Source organism: Synchiropus splendidus, chromosome 13 (genome assembly GCF_027744825.2).
Source record: "Synchiropus splendidus isolate RoL2022-P1 chromosome 13, RoL_Sspl_1.0, whole genome shotgun sequence".
NCBI lineage: Eukaryota > Metazoa > Chordata > Actinopteri > Syngnathiformes > Callionymidae > Synchiropus > Synchiropus splendidus.
Genome location: NC_071346.1, coordinates 2,347,002 through 2,362,974, shown reverse-complemented (window position 1 = coordinate 2,362,974; position 15,973 = coordinate 2,347,002). Strand labels below are relative to the sequence as shown.

Genomic DNA, 15,973 nt, shown 5'->3' with positions numbered 1-15,973 from the left:
CACCTCGAGAGCCCCGCCCCCCTCCCCTCAAAATAAATAACAAGAAGTACCAATACATTTTATTATCGTTTGAAAACATACATGTCACGTGATAGACTTGATTCGGTAATTTGTAATGCATTTAATTGCCAACTGAAACCGTTGCTGGTGTGGCGTCCAGAGCTGCTGGAGCTTACAGTTCTGCAAGTGTCGTGCCGTGTTTACATCAAATGACCCGTCGGTCGCAGCATCCCACGCGTTCAAGTCCGTCGACTGCAAAGTAAAAATCGAAAAACCATGACGGGGGAAGGAAGTGTCCATCAGTTTGGTTTCAGCTCCTCTGTGCCGCGCGGCTGCGGTTCCTGAGGCGTGCCGTCGCTCTGATGCATCGGCTCTGTCGGGGGCTCGGGCTGCGCTGCGGACCCGTCCGGCGGCGGCGCTGTGGTTTGGGTGATGGGAGCGAGCGCGATGGCCGGCTGTGGGACACACGTTGGTTAAAGGCTGGACAAGGACGCAGCAGATCGCACCCAAACATTGCCGATAGAAAAGCACCCACACCCCGAGGAAGGAGCCCCACAGATCCGCAGCTACAGTAAGACATGAACACCTCCCACTTGGCTCGCACCGCTGGACCATCCACGCCGCTCCAGGGTGGCTGCAGCAGCGCGGATGGCCCAGCAGCTCTCACAGACAGAAGAGAGAATCGTACGAATGTTACTCAACTGGATTCTCTACGTTAATGTTTAAAGTGGGTTTCAATCGTCGTCATATCAAACTGGTATTCACCACTAATCCACTTCCGGTCCAGAACTGGGGCAGCTCCCGGCGCCACAGGGCGACGGCGAGGCAGGTGAGCAGAGTGCAAGGCACCAGGTAGAGCAGCGCCGGCTGACCCATCTGCATCAGCGCCAGGGCCACGAAGGTGATGAGCAGGCCGAAGCCGTACGCTGTAGGAGGGGGGGGAGACGGGTTAGTGTCGGGGAAACCCCGCCCCGGAGACCCCGCCCCCACAACGCTCACGTACCGACCGTGCAGGCCACGAAGTAGATTCTGGAGGACTGGGTTAAAATGTCAAACCTGTGGCAGTACGCCACCAGCAGGCCTGGAGAGGAAGCGCAACACGTCGCTCTTCGGCCACTGAAGCTCGCTGCCGTTGACACTTACCTGGCACCAGGACGTCCCCGAAGCCCAGCAGGGAGAAGGGCCGGTCACACAGCGCCTGAGGGGAGGAGTTCAACCTGGGCACTTTGAGCACCATGGGAAGCTGCGGAGCAATTGATGGATGAGTGTCACGCTCCAGAAACTGGCCTCCACACCTTCGTCCATCAGTCGGAGCTCAGAGGAACTGCCTCACCTTCTCATGTGTGGAGGAGTCTGAGGGACCCGCCGCCACCTCCACCATGATACTTTCCCCACTCTGCAGGAGAAGAGCGTTAAGAAGCGTCCCGTTTACCTCAACACACTGATCTCACCTTGGTGAAGAAAGGAGTGATGAAAACAAAGAAAACGTCGTAGATAAAAAGCACCGACAGCAGCAAAGTGCAGGCCTGCCAGGAGAAAAAGTTCCAGTTACTCTGCTGAGGAAACGTGACAGAGGAGGCTGATGCTGCACCTTAAATGTCGGCAGTCGCACGGTCTTCAGCATGTAGAGACAGAAGGCGATTCCCAGAGTGTCCTGCAGCACCCACGCCCACCTGAGTGTGGAGACAGAGTCACGCTCCGCTGCTTGTCAAGGGTGAGCTCCTGCTCAACTCACTGGTCTTCATTCCGGAACACCATCCAGGTGACGCTGACCCCGACGCAGAAGGCAGAGAGAAGCAGCGAGCGGATCTCGGGCCTCTTGTGCAGGTACGGCAGCTTGTTCTCCGGGACCCTGCAGCGAGTTCACAGGTCACGGACTCGGCCATCAGACACGCGGACAAGAGACGCACCTGCAGTTGCAGCGCGGGATCCTCCGCACGAATGGCCACAAGCAGCTGTAGAGGCCGACGGAGGAGGCCAGACAGAAGATGCCGATGACCCAGATGGCTGAGGAGAAACACAGGAGTGAGGAGGAGGGCGACGCGTGAGGCGGCGGCCCAGTCGTACCGAGGCTGTCGTAGAAGTAGTAGAGCAGCACCAGCATGCTGCAGCACATGACCACGAAGACACAGATCATGATGGGAGTCACGTCCACCGTCTCCTCGTCCTGCTTCTCCACGCCGTCGTCTCGCTTGTGCTTCATGTAGCGTCTGGGATCACAAAGATCATGAGTCAAGAAGCCACAGCTTGCAAGTCTTCTGCTCTCGGTGGTGCCATGTGTCGGAGCGTGATGTCGCCGTCTGCCATGGACGGTCGGGACCAGTGAGTCACCCAAGATGCCACAAGTCAACAACTCTGACCTTTACTGGAGATATAAGCTGGGTGACGCTGGACGCGGCTCCGGGACGGTTGTTAAAAGTAACCCTTATTTTGCTGAACATTTTAGGAGAGTTGTTTGGCAGGGAGGATTGCTGACTCACTTCTTGCGGTCTCTGCTGCCCGCCCAGTAGCCCCCGACTGCCACCGTCCCCACCGCCATGATGAAGATGATGACCATGTTGTAGTCCACCACCGGCTCGTCTGGCGCGTACATGGCAACCAGCCGTCCCTCACCGAAACTCTGGAGCAGCAGGAAACGGTTCAGGTTCGGCACACGCATGTGGATGTTTTCCAACGCACCGTGCTGATGTCCAGCATGTCCGTGTAACTGAGCAGCGCCACAGGGATGTCGATCTCCTCGTACTGCGACTTGTTCCCGGCGGGTGGCGCCTGCGGAGGACAATCGGTCAGAGCCAAGCCGCTTCTTCGCACGGGGGTGGGGGGTTCAAGTCGTCACCAGGCGGTCTTTGCTGACAATGAGCAGGCCTTTGGCGCCGTTGAGCTGAGCGAGCCGGACCTTCTCGTAGAAGGTGCAGTTTCCCCTCATCACCATGGGGATCTGGTTCGGGAAGCCGCCCTCCGGGACATCAGACGGCAGACACAGGACGGATGTGGTCAGGTCGTGCAGCTGAAGGCGGGACTAGAAGAGGCAGCGGAAAGCGAGTCAGAAAAGTCACAGCTCGAGGGCGGAGCCTACGAGGGCTGGACTTCAGAGGTGGGTTTGTGCAGAACTAACAGTTTGCTCTGCAGGATTCTGACGCACGCAGCTGTCTGTCGCGGTACGTAAACCAAATGAGACACCAAGGAGGACTTGAGACTCACCGCCTTGCCCAGGTCCTGAGGCAGACGAGCCCACTGGGAGTTGAAGAATATGCAGTAATCCTTCCCTTTGCTTCGGTCCTTCTCACTGAAATGGGCCATGCCGTACTCTGCCACCACCTGTTGCCATGACAGCAGACTTGCTACAGTTAAAGCTGACATTTCACATCCCTCAGAGACAGGTCACCAGGACACGAATGACTGAAGATTTCAAAGACAAGTCAAGTATTTCAAAAAAAGAAAAATCAGCCGCACGCTTTGGAAATGCCAATAAACATTGGTGCCAGTCTTCCCCGTTATTTATTTTATTCAGGATAAACTGGGATAACTCAAAACTTGAATGAATTGACAAGCATAATAAATGAATCCCGACTGTTTTACTATTTTCCTTCAATAACGCTTCTAGTTTAACTCCATATATATATATATATATATATATATATATATATATATATATATATATATATATATATATATAGGTGTGTGTGTGTTTCATTGATTGAGTTACATTGCTATTAAACCACGTATCTATTGGATCTTGAGTGGTTTTGAGTTCTCGTTCTTCATCGCGATCCGGTGTCGAGTCCTATCCAGGGCCCGAGGTTCCCTCCGCAAGCTAACACACCTAGCATGCAGCTAAAAACACGGTCAAAGATCAACCGCCGGGGCTGGTGAGGTTCGCGCAACACAGTCGCCGGCAGCCATCCGCGTTCACGCCTGCATCCAGCGTTCCACTGACCTTCTGGATGAGGACAGCCGCCCATACCAGTGTCCCGGGGAGCCTCATGATACCGAGCGTGTTGTTGTTGTCTCCCCATCAACCGGCCAGCGTCCAGGAGCCCACCAGCTGCCGAGAAGACACGCCCGTTCGTGGGATCCTCGGCTCCGATTGGCTCGCTGCTCCCAGTACTGTAGCTACCAACATGATTGGCGGAAGCCGCTGTCAATCAAAGAAAATCTGATCTCGTCAATTTAAGTACATTTAAAAATGGTCTCCTCAAACATTAATGACCAATGAAAACGTTTAAATCACTTAACATCATTTTTTTAACAAAATCTTTTTTTTAATTCATGTAGCTCGCAACTAAAGTTCAGACTGTTTGAGACCGTTTTTGTTTCCATTCTTGACTTTTGCTTTCGTGTCATTTTCACCTAATTTACGTCGTCAAGGAAACCAGTGTTGATGTCTGTACATTTTAGGAGGATCTACGTTGAGTTCGCAGAAACTTCGGGAAAGGCTTGTAGTCAAAACTCTGCTGCTGTTTGATCCTAACTGTTGCGTGCTTGATCTTGTTATTCTCTGCGGGACTGCAGCGGCTTGACTCACTCACATGACGTCATTCCATATGGTCTCACTCCCTCCCAAATACTTACCTGCAATCGTCACACGTCTGGGCTGAAACCCGGAGCTTCCGTTTCAAAATAATAGAGGGGACAGAAGAGAATTAATGATCGACTAAAGGAAGAGTTGTGAGCCACAAGGAAGAGGCACAGGACCCAGGTTCACTCGGAAAAATGTCTTGAAAGGTAATTTAAAAAAAAACAATCTTTCCTCATATGTCCCGCCATCTTTTTGTTCTTTTATTTTGAAGCGAGATGACGGAAGTGGTCCGTGCGTCGGTATGTCAGAGACAATTGACCAGCAGTTACTCTCGAGCGGAATGCGACACTCGCACCTCTAACGACGTAAGTAACAACCTTATTTTATCACGTAGAAACTATATATGACGTTTATAATTTCGTTGGAGTCTCGTTGGCGAGTGACTGTTGCCTGTGTGCTGTTGTCACGGTCCGTACGAGTTCGCCCGGCTAAAGCTAACCGCTTAGCTTCACTCTCTTTTATCACTTAAATGTCACTGTAACATGGCGATGCCATTTCTTTATTACTGATGGTATAATTGCTTGGGGTTAAATGTTCCACCTCGTTATCTTGTAATAGTGTGAGCGAACAATGAGCACCGCATCGTTTGTATACTGCTTCATTTCATGCTGTTAGCGTGTGTCGGTTGGTCACTATTGTCCAGTCAAAACTTAGAACGGTCTCAGGTTACAGTTGAACCGCGGCCCCTTTAACAGCGATAGTGTACAGTCGTGTGTATGAAGGAGGTGATGTAAGTCCGTCTGGTATGCGGCGAGAGCTCTGACATCAGCCCAAAGTCTGTGGACTCGCACCTAAGAAGGAGTCCAGAGGTGAGTCTCCCCAAGTTCATGTTTCTCCACCAGCTCGAGGGTTTATGGTTTCGACCCCTGTTGTTCACCGTGTTTATGTCTGTTGGGTTTTTTCTTCCTCTCTCATTCCAGAGGCCATCAGCACATCATTCCAGTCAGCCGTCATGGCTGGCTTCAGACAGGAGGATGTGGAGCTCTACTATGAGATGGGAGAGGAGCTGGGGAGGTGAGCCCACCCGCACGTCACACACTCACCTGTAAACCTTCCCAGAGCTCACGCTTTAAACCCTTTAAACCCTTTGTGGCGTGTCCTTGCACGCGCTTTATCAACGACGCAGTCTGTCATGAAAAAAAAAATCTAAGGTGGCGTAGAGGTCACCAGGTGAAACTTGGTCCCTGTTTGGCTCAGAAAAGGAAAAAGAATTGAGATTGTATTAGTGAGGAGGAATGGATCACACTGCAGTGGACGGATGATTATCTATTGGGCTGTGTTTCTGCGCCGATGCAGCAAAAGTGCGACATCACACCTCCTCAATGTGCCTCTGCGCTGCTGTGAGGTGACTGTGCCAGCGCAGGCAGCGTTATGCTAATGCAGTATCCGTGAGAGCAGAGTGCAGCAGGGAAGGCATCTCCTGAATGTGTTAGTCGGAGGTCACATGATTCTGTTGATGCTGAGCTGCTTTCCTGCGCCACAGCGGGCAGTTCGCGATCGTGCGCAAGTGTAAAGAGAAGAGCAGCAGCGTGGAGTACGCCGCCAAGTTCATCAAGAAGCGGCGCCTGTCCTCCAGTCGCCGAGGCGTGAGCCGCGAGGAGATCGAGCGCGAGGTCAACATCCTGCGAGAGATCCAGCACAGCAACATCATCACGCTGCACGACATCTTCGAGAACAAGACGGACGTGATCCTCATCCTGGAGCTGGTGTCCGGGGGGGAGCTCTTTGACTTCCTGGCTGAGAAAGAGTCTCTGACCGAGGAGGAGGCCACGCAGTTCCTCAAGCAGATCCTCGACGGCGTGCACTACCTTCACTCCAAGCGCATCGCGCACTTTGACCTGAAGGTGAGCTCTGGCTGCAGCACCCGTGAGGTGCCACCCTTGACGTCTCCGCTCCTGTTCCAGCCGGAGAACATCATGCTGCTGGACAAGAACGTGCCCAACCCCAGGATCAAGCTCATCGACTTCGGAATCGCTCACCAGATCAAAGCAGGCAACGAGTTCAAGAACATATTTGGGACTCCAGAGTTCGTGGGTACGATCCCGACCACAGCCTGGTTTTTACTTTCCACTCTGGCAGAGTTCCTTCTCATGTTGTGAGCTCCACATCTGGCTTTGATCAAGGTTTGCTTCTCTGTACTTTCCAGCCCCAGAAATAGTCAACTACGAGCCCCTGGGACTGGAGGCCGACATGTGGTGAGGCTCCTTCCCTCCTCAGTCAGCTCTGAAACACTAAGTCTAACTGTTGACCAGGGTTGCTTTCAAGTCAACTGCATCAGTGATTCACTCTCTTCTCTCCGTCCCTCAGGAGCATCGGCGTCATCACATACATTCTGTAAGTCAAACTGCAGATCAAAGTCGCAGCACGCTCGGCTCCTCTCTCCTAAAGCCTGTCCTCTTGTGGTTGCCAGGTTGAGTGGTGCGTCGCCGTTCCTCGGTGAGACCAAGCAGGAGACGCTCACCAACATCTCGGGCGTCAACTACGACTTCGACGAGGAATACTTCAGCAACACCAGCGAGCTCGCCAAGGACTTCATCCGCCGCCTGCTGGTCAAAGATCCCAAGTAGGAAGGGTTTCTCTCACCTCAGGAGCAAGTGTTGTAGTCGAGGCCAGAGCTTACACAGAACAAGACCAATGCTCTCAGTTCTTCATTTACAATGAAAATATGATGACAGTTCCTTTTACAGTAAGAAATAAACGCGTGCGTCTGTATGACTAATGGACCAGTTTGGTCTTGGTCCTGGTCTGGCCCTGGTCTGTGTTTGCTCTGGCCTGGACATGGTCCTCACAGCAACACTGGTCTGGACCTTCTGTGTGTCTTGTGCTGACGATGGCTTGGTTTCCAGGAAGAGAATGACCATCCAGGACAGCCTGGAGCATCCCTGGATCAAGGTGAGCGTGTGGTCTGCTGTGTCGTGCTCGTGTTTTAGCCACAGGAGAAACCTGCTTCAGGTTCAGGTTTTTGCTTCAGACAGAGTTCATCATTATAGAGGAGAACTGATTTTCATAAGGGATCAAGAATAACATATTTATGTGCTGTAAAATGGTTGGAAAAATAGTGTTCCAAAATATTAATAGTATGTAAGTATGTAAAGAATGGATAAATATTAATAAATATTTTCACAGTAAATGAGACGTTTGATTGGCCAAACACAAAATGATATTTAAAATCTTTTAAAATATAAATAGTAGAAAAATATTTTATGTATATCAGGGAGAATTGATAAATGACAGTCAGTGTGAGGTTATTTCATTACGTTGTTACCAAAATGATGCTCCAAATTAGAAATAAAAAAGCTGAATTCTTCTGAAAATCTTCAATAACAAAATCTTAACGTGATGTCCAAGTCAACTCATTCTTACACAATTTACATTATATAAAAAAAATGAGCCATTTTTCCTCCCTGCAGGTGATCAAGCGGCGGAACGTGCGCCAGGAGGAGAGAGACCACAAGGCAGAGCGCCGGCGCCTGAAGACCACCCGCCTGAAGGAGTACACCATCAAGTCCCACTCCAGCATGCCGCCCAACAACACCTACGTCAACTTCGAGCGCTTCTCCCAGGTGCTGGAAGAGATCGCGGCGGCGGAGGAGGGCTTGAAGGACCTGGAGAGAAACCAGCGCTCCTGCCGCGAGGACGTGGCGGCGCTGCTGTCCATCTACGAGGAGAAGGAAGGCTGGTACAAGGAGGAGAACCAGAGCATCTCCAGCGACCTGAGCACCATCCGCCAGGAGCTGCAGCGCACGCAGGCCCAGCGCAAGAAGAGCCAGGAGGAGGCGCGACTCACCATGCAGTCCGCCAACATCCTCAAGCGCAAGTTCGGCCGGCTGGAGAATCGCTACGAGGTCCTGGCCGAGCAGGTGGCGTCGGAGGTGCGCTGGGTGGAGGAGTTGGTCCAGTCCTTCACCGCGGATAAGGAGCTGCTGGGCTGCGGCAGCTTGCCCTGAGGCTCTTCAGCTTCATCCTGCTCAAGTCATCGGCTCCACAGCTTTACTTGCGCTTCAAAGGCACCAGCCAGAGGAAAACTTCTGAACTCATTCCAGTATTTTTTTTAAAGCATTCCTTTCTTTTACATGTATTTATTATCAGCCCTTTTATGGTTTTAACTTGTCGGACCCCCCTCCATATCCCAGTCCTATTTATGGATTTAATTGTAGCATATTTTAAAATGTATTTTGACTGTAAAAAAAGAAGCAATAAGCATTGTTGAGACAGAAGCGGTGTATGGACGGAGCTTAGCAGTGCCTGAAACAGACGCCACCTCATTGCCTTCACCTGTCCTCCAGCCTGTCTTGACCCCTTTGCACAGTAGCCTTGGTAACCAAATAGTGTGCATGGAAACCTGCTAACACTTACTCTGCTTGGGTGTGGAGAGTCCGTGCGCACCCAGGACTGACATTCCACCCCGGCATCTGACATGCAGGCAGCACATTCCCCACATTTCCAGCCTTGGAAATGAGCTTGTATGCACCTGGAGGACGAGAGCAGTGCTCCAAACGTATATTTTAAAGTAGTCAAGAGCTGTGTAAATGATCTGCTTGTTTTAAATAAACAGAAGTAACCGCCTACTTGTGGTTCTGTTTGTTTGGCGCCCCCTTGTGGAGGATTTCTCGATTTAAAACGTTTAAAACATTCGGCGCTAGGATTCAGTTTTGCTGCGGCACTTTCGCTGAAAATATAAAAATAATTTGTTTTAAAAAAGTAGTTGAACGTGGACTCTAAATTGAAGAACATTCGCCTGATTGGACTAAGGTCCCGGTATGTTAATAGTTTGTTTGGTTTTGTGTAATTTTGCTGATAGAAAACCCCGTGTGTTCTGACTTAGCGTAGCTACAATTAGCTTCTGTGATGCCCTTTCACCAGATGTCATTCAATTGTTGTGTTTGTGAATCACTTTTCCCGTGGTATTGAATTTTAAAAACGTCACTATATTTCATTATATCGTTGGGGTAGTTTCTAAATACGTTTTCTTCATTTGTTCTGCACCTTTTTATTCTAACATTTTACTCCTCAAAAAGTTACTTGGTTTGCTCCGTTTTGGTGAACATTCACCGCCTCAATCGTTGCCACCAACTTTATCTTCATTTTAATGTTGCTGAGTCACTGGAACACCGCCTCAGTGTCAGAGTTACAATTCAAATAATCGGAGTTGCATCTCGAACACAATAACGGACTGGTGTGGAATCACCAGCGGCGCCATCATGGATCATGTTTTTATTAATAAATTACACACGACGATAATAAATACGAAGCTTATGCAGCAAGTGGTCGTTAGAAACGGATGTATCAAAAACCCCGCATCAACAGACGACCATCTGTCAACGGCCTGACGCACAGTGTCCTTGAACTGAAACCATCTTGGAACAACATTTGGCTACAATCACTACGATGGAACGACGAGAGGTAACTGGTGATCATCATGAAGGCGACGCGGGGACACAGTTCTCAGTTTTTGTCCTTCAGGGAGTTGATGTGGGCGCAGAGCTTGAGCGCGGGGCCGAGCTTCAGGTTCATGCTGCTGACCAGGTGGTCCTCAGTGAGCAGCAGCAGCGCCTGGCCGTCGATTTCCTGTGAGCGAAACTCCTGCGCCACCTCCTGGCCGCCTGAAACCAGAACACGGGTGCCGTCAGTCCAGGAGTCGCGCAGGACGTCGGGAGTCGTTACCTGGCAGAGAGTTGATGTAAGAAAAGACTTGTTCCACGTTCCACTGCGACGGAGAGCCGGTGTCTTCCTCCTCCACCTCCACCCCTTCCTCCTCTCCCTCCTCCTCCTCCTCCTCTTCCTCTTCTCCGTCGGACAGGGTGATGGTTTCTGTCGTCCTCTGCTCCTGCTCCTCTTCTCTCCTCTTTGCTCTCTCTGCTTGCGTCCGGAGTCTGGTCGCCATGGGAGCAGGAGTCTCCGCCTCCTCGTCTTCAGCTGTGGACTCTTTCTGAATCTCCTCTGGTTTTGAAGTGCGAACCTGCCGGTGATCTTTCAGCTTTTGAGAGAGAGAGAGTGGGAAGAAAGTGAGCCGTTTTGAAGGCTCATCTTCATAACAGAGGCGTGCGCACGCGTGCAACCGCTCAGTGATGTGGACTGACCTGCTTCAGGAACTGTTCTCTGGAGGCCCCGTTGACCCGGCTGGGAGGTCGTCCTCTCCGGCCCACCGGCCTGTGGCCCCAGCGACCCGCCCTGATGAGGGAGAATCGCTTGGTGTAGCTGACGCTGTACCTGCAACGAAGAGACAGACACGTTCTCCACTCAGTAAACCATGAACAGAGAAGTGCTCCAGCTTTCCGTACCTTTTCCCGCACGACACGGAGCAGAAGCGTTTGGATTTCAGAAAGGTGTCGGCATAACCTTTCCCCCCGCAGAACTCGCACTGCAGCAGCTCCGACGGACTCTCCGCCGCCGCTGCAACAAGTGAGCTGTGAGTCGCACGTGCCAAACACTCAAGACGCCCAGACCTCACCGTCTGGCGCAGGAGCGTCGTCCTCCATCTCCGAGTCGCTGGAGTCCGACGGGTCGGCGTCCGCGGGGCTATCCTCGGCCGTGGCATCGCCGTTGGTGTGATTCTCCTGTGACTCTGGGAGCGAAGCCTGCTGGTCGGCCAGCACCGACGTTTGGACCACCTGAGGGAGGTCGGGACACGTGGAGGGAGTTCAGGAAGGAGGACCAGATCGTGTGTGCCAAACTCAAGGCCCCGGGGCCAAACCTGGCACGCCAACTCATTTTACACTGCCAGTGGCTCGGAATACAAAGATTTGAAACCCAGTTTTCATCTATTGTTGCCAACCTATGAATGTTTTTGGGCTGTGGGAGGAAATCTGAGTGCCTGAGGACACCCAGGCAAACACAAGGAGAGCATGGTTTGAACTTTTGGTGTGATTCAATCTGACAGCCCTGGAATAGACGGAGTTTCTCACACAAATCTGGCACTTGATTTTAACCCCACAGTGCACTGCAACAGTAAAAGCTCTTACAGCAAAAGTGCGAATGGAAATGTAAACTAAGTGTCCACACACCGGGAACGGCTCCAGGCCCTCACGGATGACGAAGCCCTCAATGAGGTGTGTCAGGATCTGGGCCCCCTGCATCCTGTCGGGGCTCCCGGGCAGGCTGGTGGGGGCCGAGGCCGGCTGGCTGGGGCCTCTGGCCGGAGCAGGGAGGATGGCGGGAGGAAGAGGAGGAGGTGGAGGGTTGCTGCTGCTGTTGCCGCTCGGGGTGGGCGGGGCGGGGGCCTCGGCCGGAGACGACCTGCTGACCGGGGGACTGGATGCGGCGTCCCTAACTGAAGTGACACGTGAGCTGGAGAGTTGAAGGAAATAGACGTGACACCACCTTGAAAACTGACCTGCGCCATTCTGCTTGGGCGCCGCCTCGCTGGGCGGCGGCGTCCGTCTCTTGTGCGAAGACACTTCCTCCTTTTTGTCCGTGGTTCCGTTCACTGTTTGCTCCGGCTGGTGATCAAAGAAAACATTGTTCTAAAACAAGGCACCATTGGTTCGAGAGCTGTGGGAGACGCGCGGCCACTCACCGAGGACGTTTTGCTCTTCCTCACCACTTTGAGGTCCACGGCGACGGTCTGAGGAGGAGGGAGGTTCTGGTACGGCATCTGGATGAGGGCCTCGGCCACAGGCAGCTCCTGCTCCGTCAGCAGAAGCTGACCAGTCTGCAGGAACGGCCGATGGAGGGAGGAGGGCGGGTTGGAGGGCATCTTGGGTTGAACCAGCGGCGGTGGAGGAGGGGGAGGGTGGTTCTGGACCTGGGAGAAGGAGGTGCGGCGTTGAGGTGCGGCCACTAGGGGGGGCGGCTGAGGGTGAGCAGAGTCAGCTGATGTGGAGGAGGGGGGTTTGGTGTCCGCCAGGCGCTTCAGGGAGAGGGGAAGAGCCTGGGTGTCCTGGGGCGCCACCCTCAGGGCGATGGGGTGGAGCCCTCTGTGCTGGGATGCTGCCCCCTGCTGGAGGATCAGCTGATGATGAGCCACACGCTGGGCCAGTGGACCAGACAGCTGCTGCTTGACCATAGCGTGGGTCTGCACCGGGGAGAAGGCTGGCGAGACAGAAGGAGCAGGTCTTCAAGCCGCTCCCCAAACCTGCAGCTGCGGCGGGTCAAACCTGGGGTGGCGATCTGACTTCCAGACGACCTGCTCACGTCTTGCCCTTTGTCCGAGGCCTCAGCGGGTGGATTGGCTTTGGGTGCGCTCGCCGAAGTCTTGGTGAGGGAGGCGGTGGTCTGGGTGGGGGGCTTGAGGAGTACGCCCGGCAAATGTGCCCGCAGCGCCAAATTCTGGACCTGAAACCGAAGAACCACGATGAAGACAGAACCGCAAAACAGTGCTGAAGGTCGGTACCTGAGATGAAGACGTCGACGAGGAGCTGGAGGTGACCGCGGGGAGGTCAGAGGGGACGGCAGCCACGGTGGCAGCGGGGGTTAAAATCAGCTGAGGGACAGGAAGGAGAGTCATGAGGGGCGCTAGCTTGGCCGTCGTGTGCCCTTGAGCCACCAACCATCTGAGTGCGGAGGTACATCTGAGCTTGGTTACAGTTGGCCGGTCTGTTGCCCAGCAGCATGGCCTGCTGGGAGATACTGGCGGCGGCAGCGCTGGTGCTGGACGCCTGCGTGCGGCTGATGAGCTGCGCCGTCACCGGAGACGCTGGCAAGGTGATCTGGAAAGAGAAGGAGAGGTTAAAACGCAGTGGGAAGATGCTGCCGCTGAGGACACTCACCGAGTTCTGGGAGCCTCCGGTGGAGGAGGAGGAGGACGAGGAGGAGGGGGACTGTCTCTGACACACCGAGGCCTGGAGGAGGAGGAGATTTCCCTGACGTCAGCGAGTCGTAAAGCGGTGGAAGCCTCTCACGCTCACCTGCTGGAGACTGGCCAGGCTCTGCAGGTGCGGCTGGTGTTGGTGCTGCTGCAGCGCTGCCGTCTGCAGCATGATGTGGTGCTGCTGGGCGGCGTACATCTGGTGGAGGTACTGGGCCGTCATGCTCTGGGGCCTGTGGACGGCGTGCTGGATCACCTGGTGGAGAAGGTCACAAGTGTTGGAACGGAAAGAGCTCGGCACGGCGGCTCCTGTGGCAGTGATGCGGCCTCAGCCCGCTCGCTGCCCCCCACCATCTTCCCCCTCAATCGCTTGCGTCCCTGATCCATTTGAACCGGTGTGGGACGCTCCCTGGAGGGCAGGGGTCGCGGCTCCGCTCTCTCTCACCTGGACGGCCTGTCTGTCTGGCGGCAGGAGGCTAAGTGATGCGGAGGACGTCGGGGTGCATGTGGTGCTGCCGGAGCTGGCTGTTGCCATGGCGACTGCGGGGGCTGCAGTGGGGGTGACGCCTGCTACAGTCCTATTAGTCTCCGGCTGCTTCTCCCTGGGGCTCTGACGATCCATCTGCCTGGTGTTTTGGAAATCTGTGAAGATAGAACAGTCCTCCAGATCATCCAAAGGTCAACCTCCCTGCCATCACCTGCCAGCCGGGGCAGAGCTCAAGAATCTGCTTCAAATCTGGAATCCTTCATCCATTGTCCTGGTGGTCAACTGTGTGTGGAGATGTGGGACATCCTGAGGAGGCTCCACACACACACTCGTTTGTATTGCTATCACTGTGGGTTCATTGTGAGGTTTCTCATAACCCTTTCCCCAGCCTCTCCCCCTAAACCTAACCCTCCAAAATACATGGCTCACCTGAACCAGGACTTTATATACTTTACTTTATTTTTATATTTATTATAATGACCCAGTTATTTTTCATCCTCAAATTGAGGTTTGGACCTGTGGGGACCAGCAGAAGGTCCCCACGAAGACATAAGGTCCCCAGGAGGATACTGTTTCGTCAAGAATTGGTCCCCACGTCCTCTCAACATGAGCTCCACTTCAAACCTGCATTCTGAAAAACCCCATCACATTGGACTTAAATCTCGGAACACACCGGTGTTTCTAATCTGACCGTCAAGCGTTTGTCGCTACCAATAAAGTTATTTAGATCTAGAGTCCTGATTTGTGAGCTTGGTGCAGATTCACGCTCAGTTTTGCTCAAGTTTATGACTGTAATGGCTGACACCTGGTTTGTTGCCGTCATGTCCAGCTCCAGTTGACATTAAGGGATAGAAAACATCCAGTTAAAATGAGTTTTGAAAGCTCACACTAAGGTTTAGTACACTGGAAACATAGAACCAAGACTGAACGAAAATGAGTTCCGCAATAAAAAATGACGAGTTATCTTTAGATGAAATTGTGCGATGATGTTTCCAAAGAAATTACATTCATTTGTCTGAGCATTTCTACATTTTCTTCAGGAAACTGAGTTGTGCCTGGACGTCCTTTAATATCTCTGAATGATGTGTGTGTGTGTGAAAAAGCTGAGAAACATTTGGTTTTGTTTTGAATCATATAAGACGGGGGTCACCAAACTGCCCTTTCTGGAACAGACAGGGAACAAAGATCTTCACAAGCATCCAAAATGTTTGCAGCAATGTGATGTACTTAAATATATGTACACCTTTATTGCATGTAAAATGGCAAATGCAGTTTCATTCTGGCGACAGTAGACATTTTAGTTTTCTATTTTATCAACCCAGTGTGGCTCATATTGGCAAAAATCGTCCGTGTGAATCGGGAGCAGGGGGAGAGCAGGGAGAGTCTTGAACTGTGCTAAAAATAAGCAATTCACATTTGAGGTGAAGTTCAGTCGTGTTTCTGACCGTCGTGACTGACTGTTGCGTCACATTTTGACACTCATAATAGAAAAACTGAAGGCTCTGGTCTTGTTGGCTAGTCGTCACGTGACAGGAGAAGCAGCTCTGGTACTTGCCACTGCACATTTCCAAGATCATCCACAGCGGTCGGATGTCACCATGAGCGTGTATCATTGTTCTCATCGTGAACAAATGTTGCATGGTTTTCGACAAAACAACTCTCGATTATTCGCCATCAACACTGCTGTGATGATCATCTCTACATTGCTGCTGCAACCGCGGTCAAATGTATGGATTGATGGTTGCTGGCGGAGAAAAATAGCTCCGAATGTGGAACCGTCACGTGCCATTTAAATAGCCAATCACTTCAGCCGAATAATGCGCTTTGCATATTAATGTTCTTTGTACTGAACGGACGGTTTTGTGCCGCTCGCCGCGGGACTCGCGGAACAATAACAAACCCAGTGTTCGACCCTCCGTCCTGCGAACAATCAGCACATCTGGATCCCATCCTCAGCCAATTACCGCGGCCGTGGACGCTCGCGCGCACTCCATCAATCATCCGCGAGAGTCGGTACCTGGCTCTTGTGGGTGGACGAGTCATCACGAACTGCTCCTGTGCCGGTACATTGTCCCGGTGTCCCGGAGCCGACAGATGCGCCAGTGGGGTCTAAAATGGAGATAAAAAAAATGAGACGGTGGAAAAGAGACGGGGCGAAAAC

General features: G+C 52.6%; 3 protein-coding genes across 5 annotated transcripts; 1 reads left to right on the top strand and 2 right to left on the bottom strand.

Moving 5' to 3' along the window:
• Nucleotides 1–55: 55 nt before the first annotated feature.
• sppl2 (signal peptide peptidase-like 2) lies at nucleotides 56–4,075 on the bottom strand. 2 transcript variants are annotated; one of them, XM_053883272.1, is made up of 15 exons: nucleotides 3,938–4,075; nucleotides 3,202–3,318; nucleotides 2,837–3,019; nucleotides 2,680–2,769; nucleotides 2,481–2,620; nucleotides 2,068–2,210; nucleotides 1,911–2,007; nucleotides 1,736–1,852; nucleotides 1,592–1,673; nucleotides 1,452–1,526; nucleotides 1,334–1,396; nucleotides 1,144–1,243; nucleotides 1,004–1,081; nucleotides 766–926; nucleotides 56–455 (listed from the first exon to the last, which is right to left on the bottom strand). In XM_053883272.1, the coding sequence occupies exons 1-15, from the start codon at nucleotides 3,983–3,985 to the stop codon at nucleotides 300–302; spliced, it is 1,650 nt and encodes a 549-aa protein (XP_053739247.1). In that variant the 5' UTR covers nucleotides 3,986–4,075; the 3' UTR covers nucleotides 56–299. The 2 variants fall into 2 exon arrangements, with proteins under 2 accessions (XP_053739247.1, XP_053739248.1); XM_053883273.1 differs by having other exon boundaries at nucleotides 314–455; nucleotides 703–926.
• A 715-nt stretch (nucleotides 4,076–4,790) lies between these two features.
• Nucleotides 4,791–9,139, top strand: dapk3 (death-associated protein kinase 3). 2 transcript variants are annotated; one of them, XM_053883934.1, is made up of 9 exons: nucleotides 4,791–4,884; nucleotides 5,500–5,593; nucleotides 6,063–6,423; nucleotides 6,484–6,613; nucleotides 6,726–6,774; nucleotides 6,887–6,913; nucleotides 6,990–7,142; nucleotides 7,426–7,471; nucleotides 7,990–9,139. In XM_053883934.1, exons 2-9 carry the CDS (start codon nucleotides 5,532–5,534, stop codon nucleotides 8,524–8,526), a joined length of 1,365 nt encoding a protein of 454 aa, XP_053739909.1. In that variant the 5' UTR covers nucleotides 4,791–4,884; nucleotides 5,500–5,531; the 3' UTR covers nucleotides 8,527–9,139. The 2 variants fall into 2 exon arrangements, with proteins under 2 accessions (XP_053739909.1, XP_053739910.1); XM_053883935.1 differs by lacking the exon at nucleotides 4,791–4,884 and adding an exon at nucleotides 4,891–5,388.
• Nucleotides 9,140–9,410: 271 nt separating this feature from the next.
• On the bottom strand, nucleotides 9,411–15,973 carry phc3 (polyhomeotic homolog 3 (Drosophila)). The gene is made up of 15 exons (XM_053883932.1): nucleotides 15,830–15,973; nucleotides 13,771–13,967; nucleotides 13,426–13,581; nucleotides 13,288–13,359; nucleotides 13,069–13,227; nucleotides 12,912–13,001; nucleotides 12,676–12,853; nucleotides 12,096–12,610; nucleotides 11,913–12,018; nucleotides 11,584–11,849; nucleotides 11,031–11,190; nucleotides 10,861–10,972; nucleotides 10,660–10,789; nucleotides 10,244–10,556; nucleotides 9,411–10,182 (listed from the first exon to the last, which is right to left on the bottom strand). Exons 2-15 carry the CDS (start codon nucleotides 13,945–13,947, stop codon nucleotides 10,025–10,027), a joined length of 2,592 nt encoding a protein of 863 aa, XP_053739907.1. The 5' UTR covers nucleotides 13,948–13,967; nucleotides 15,830–15,973; the 3' UTR covers nucleotides 9,411–10,024.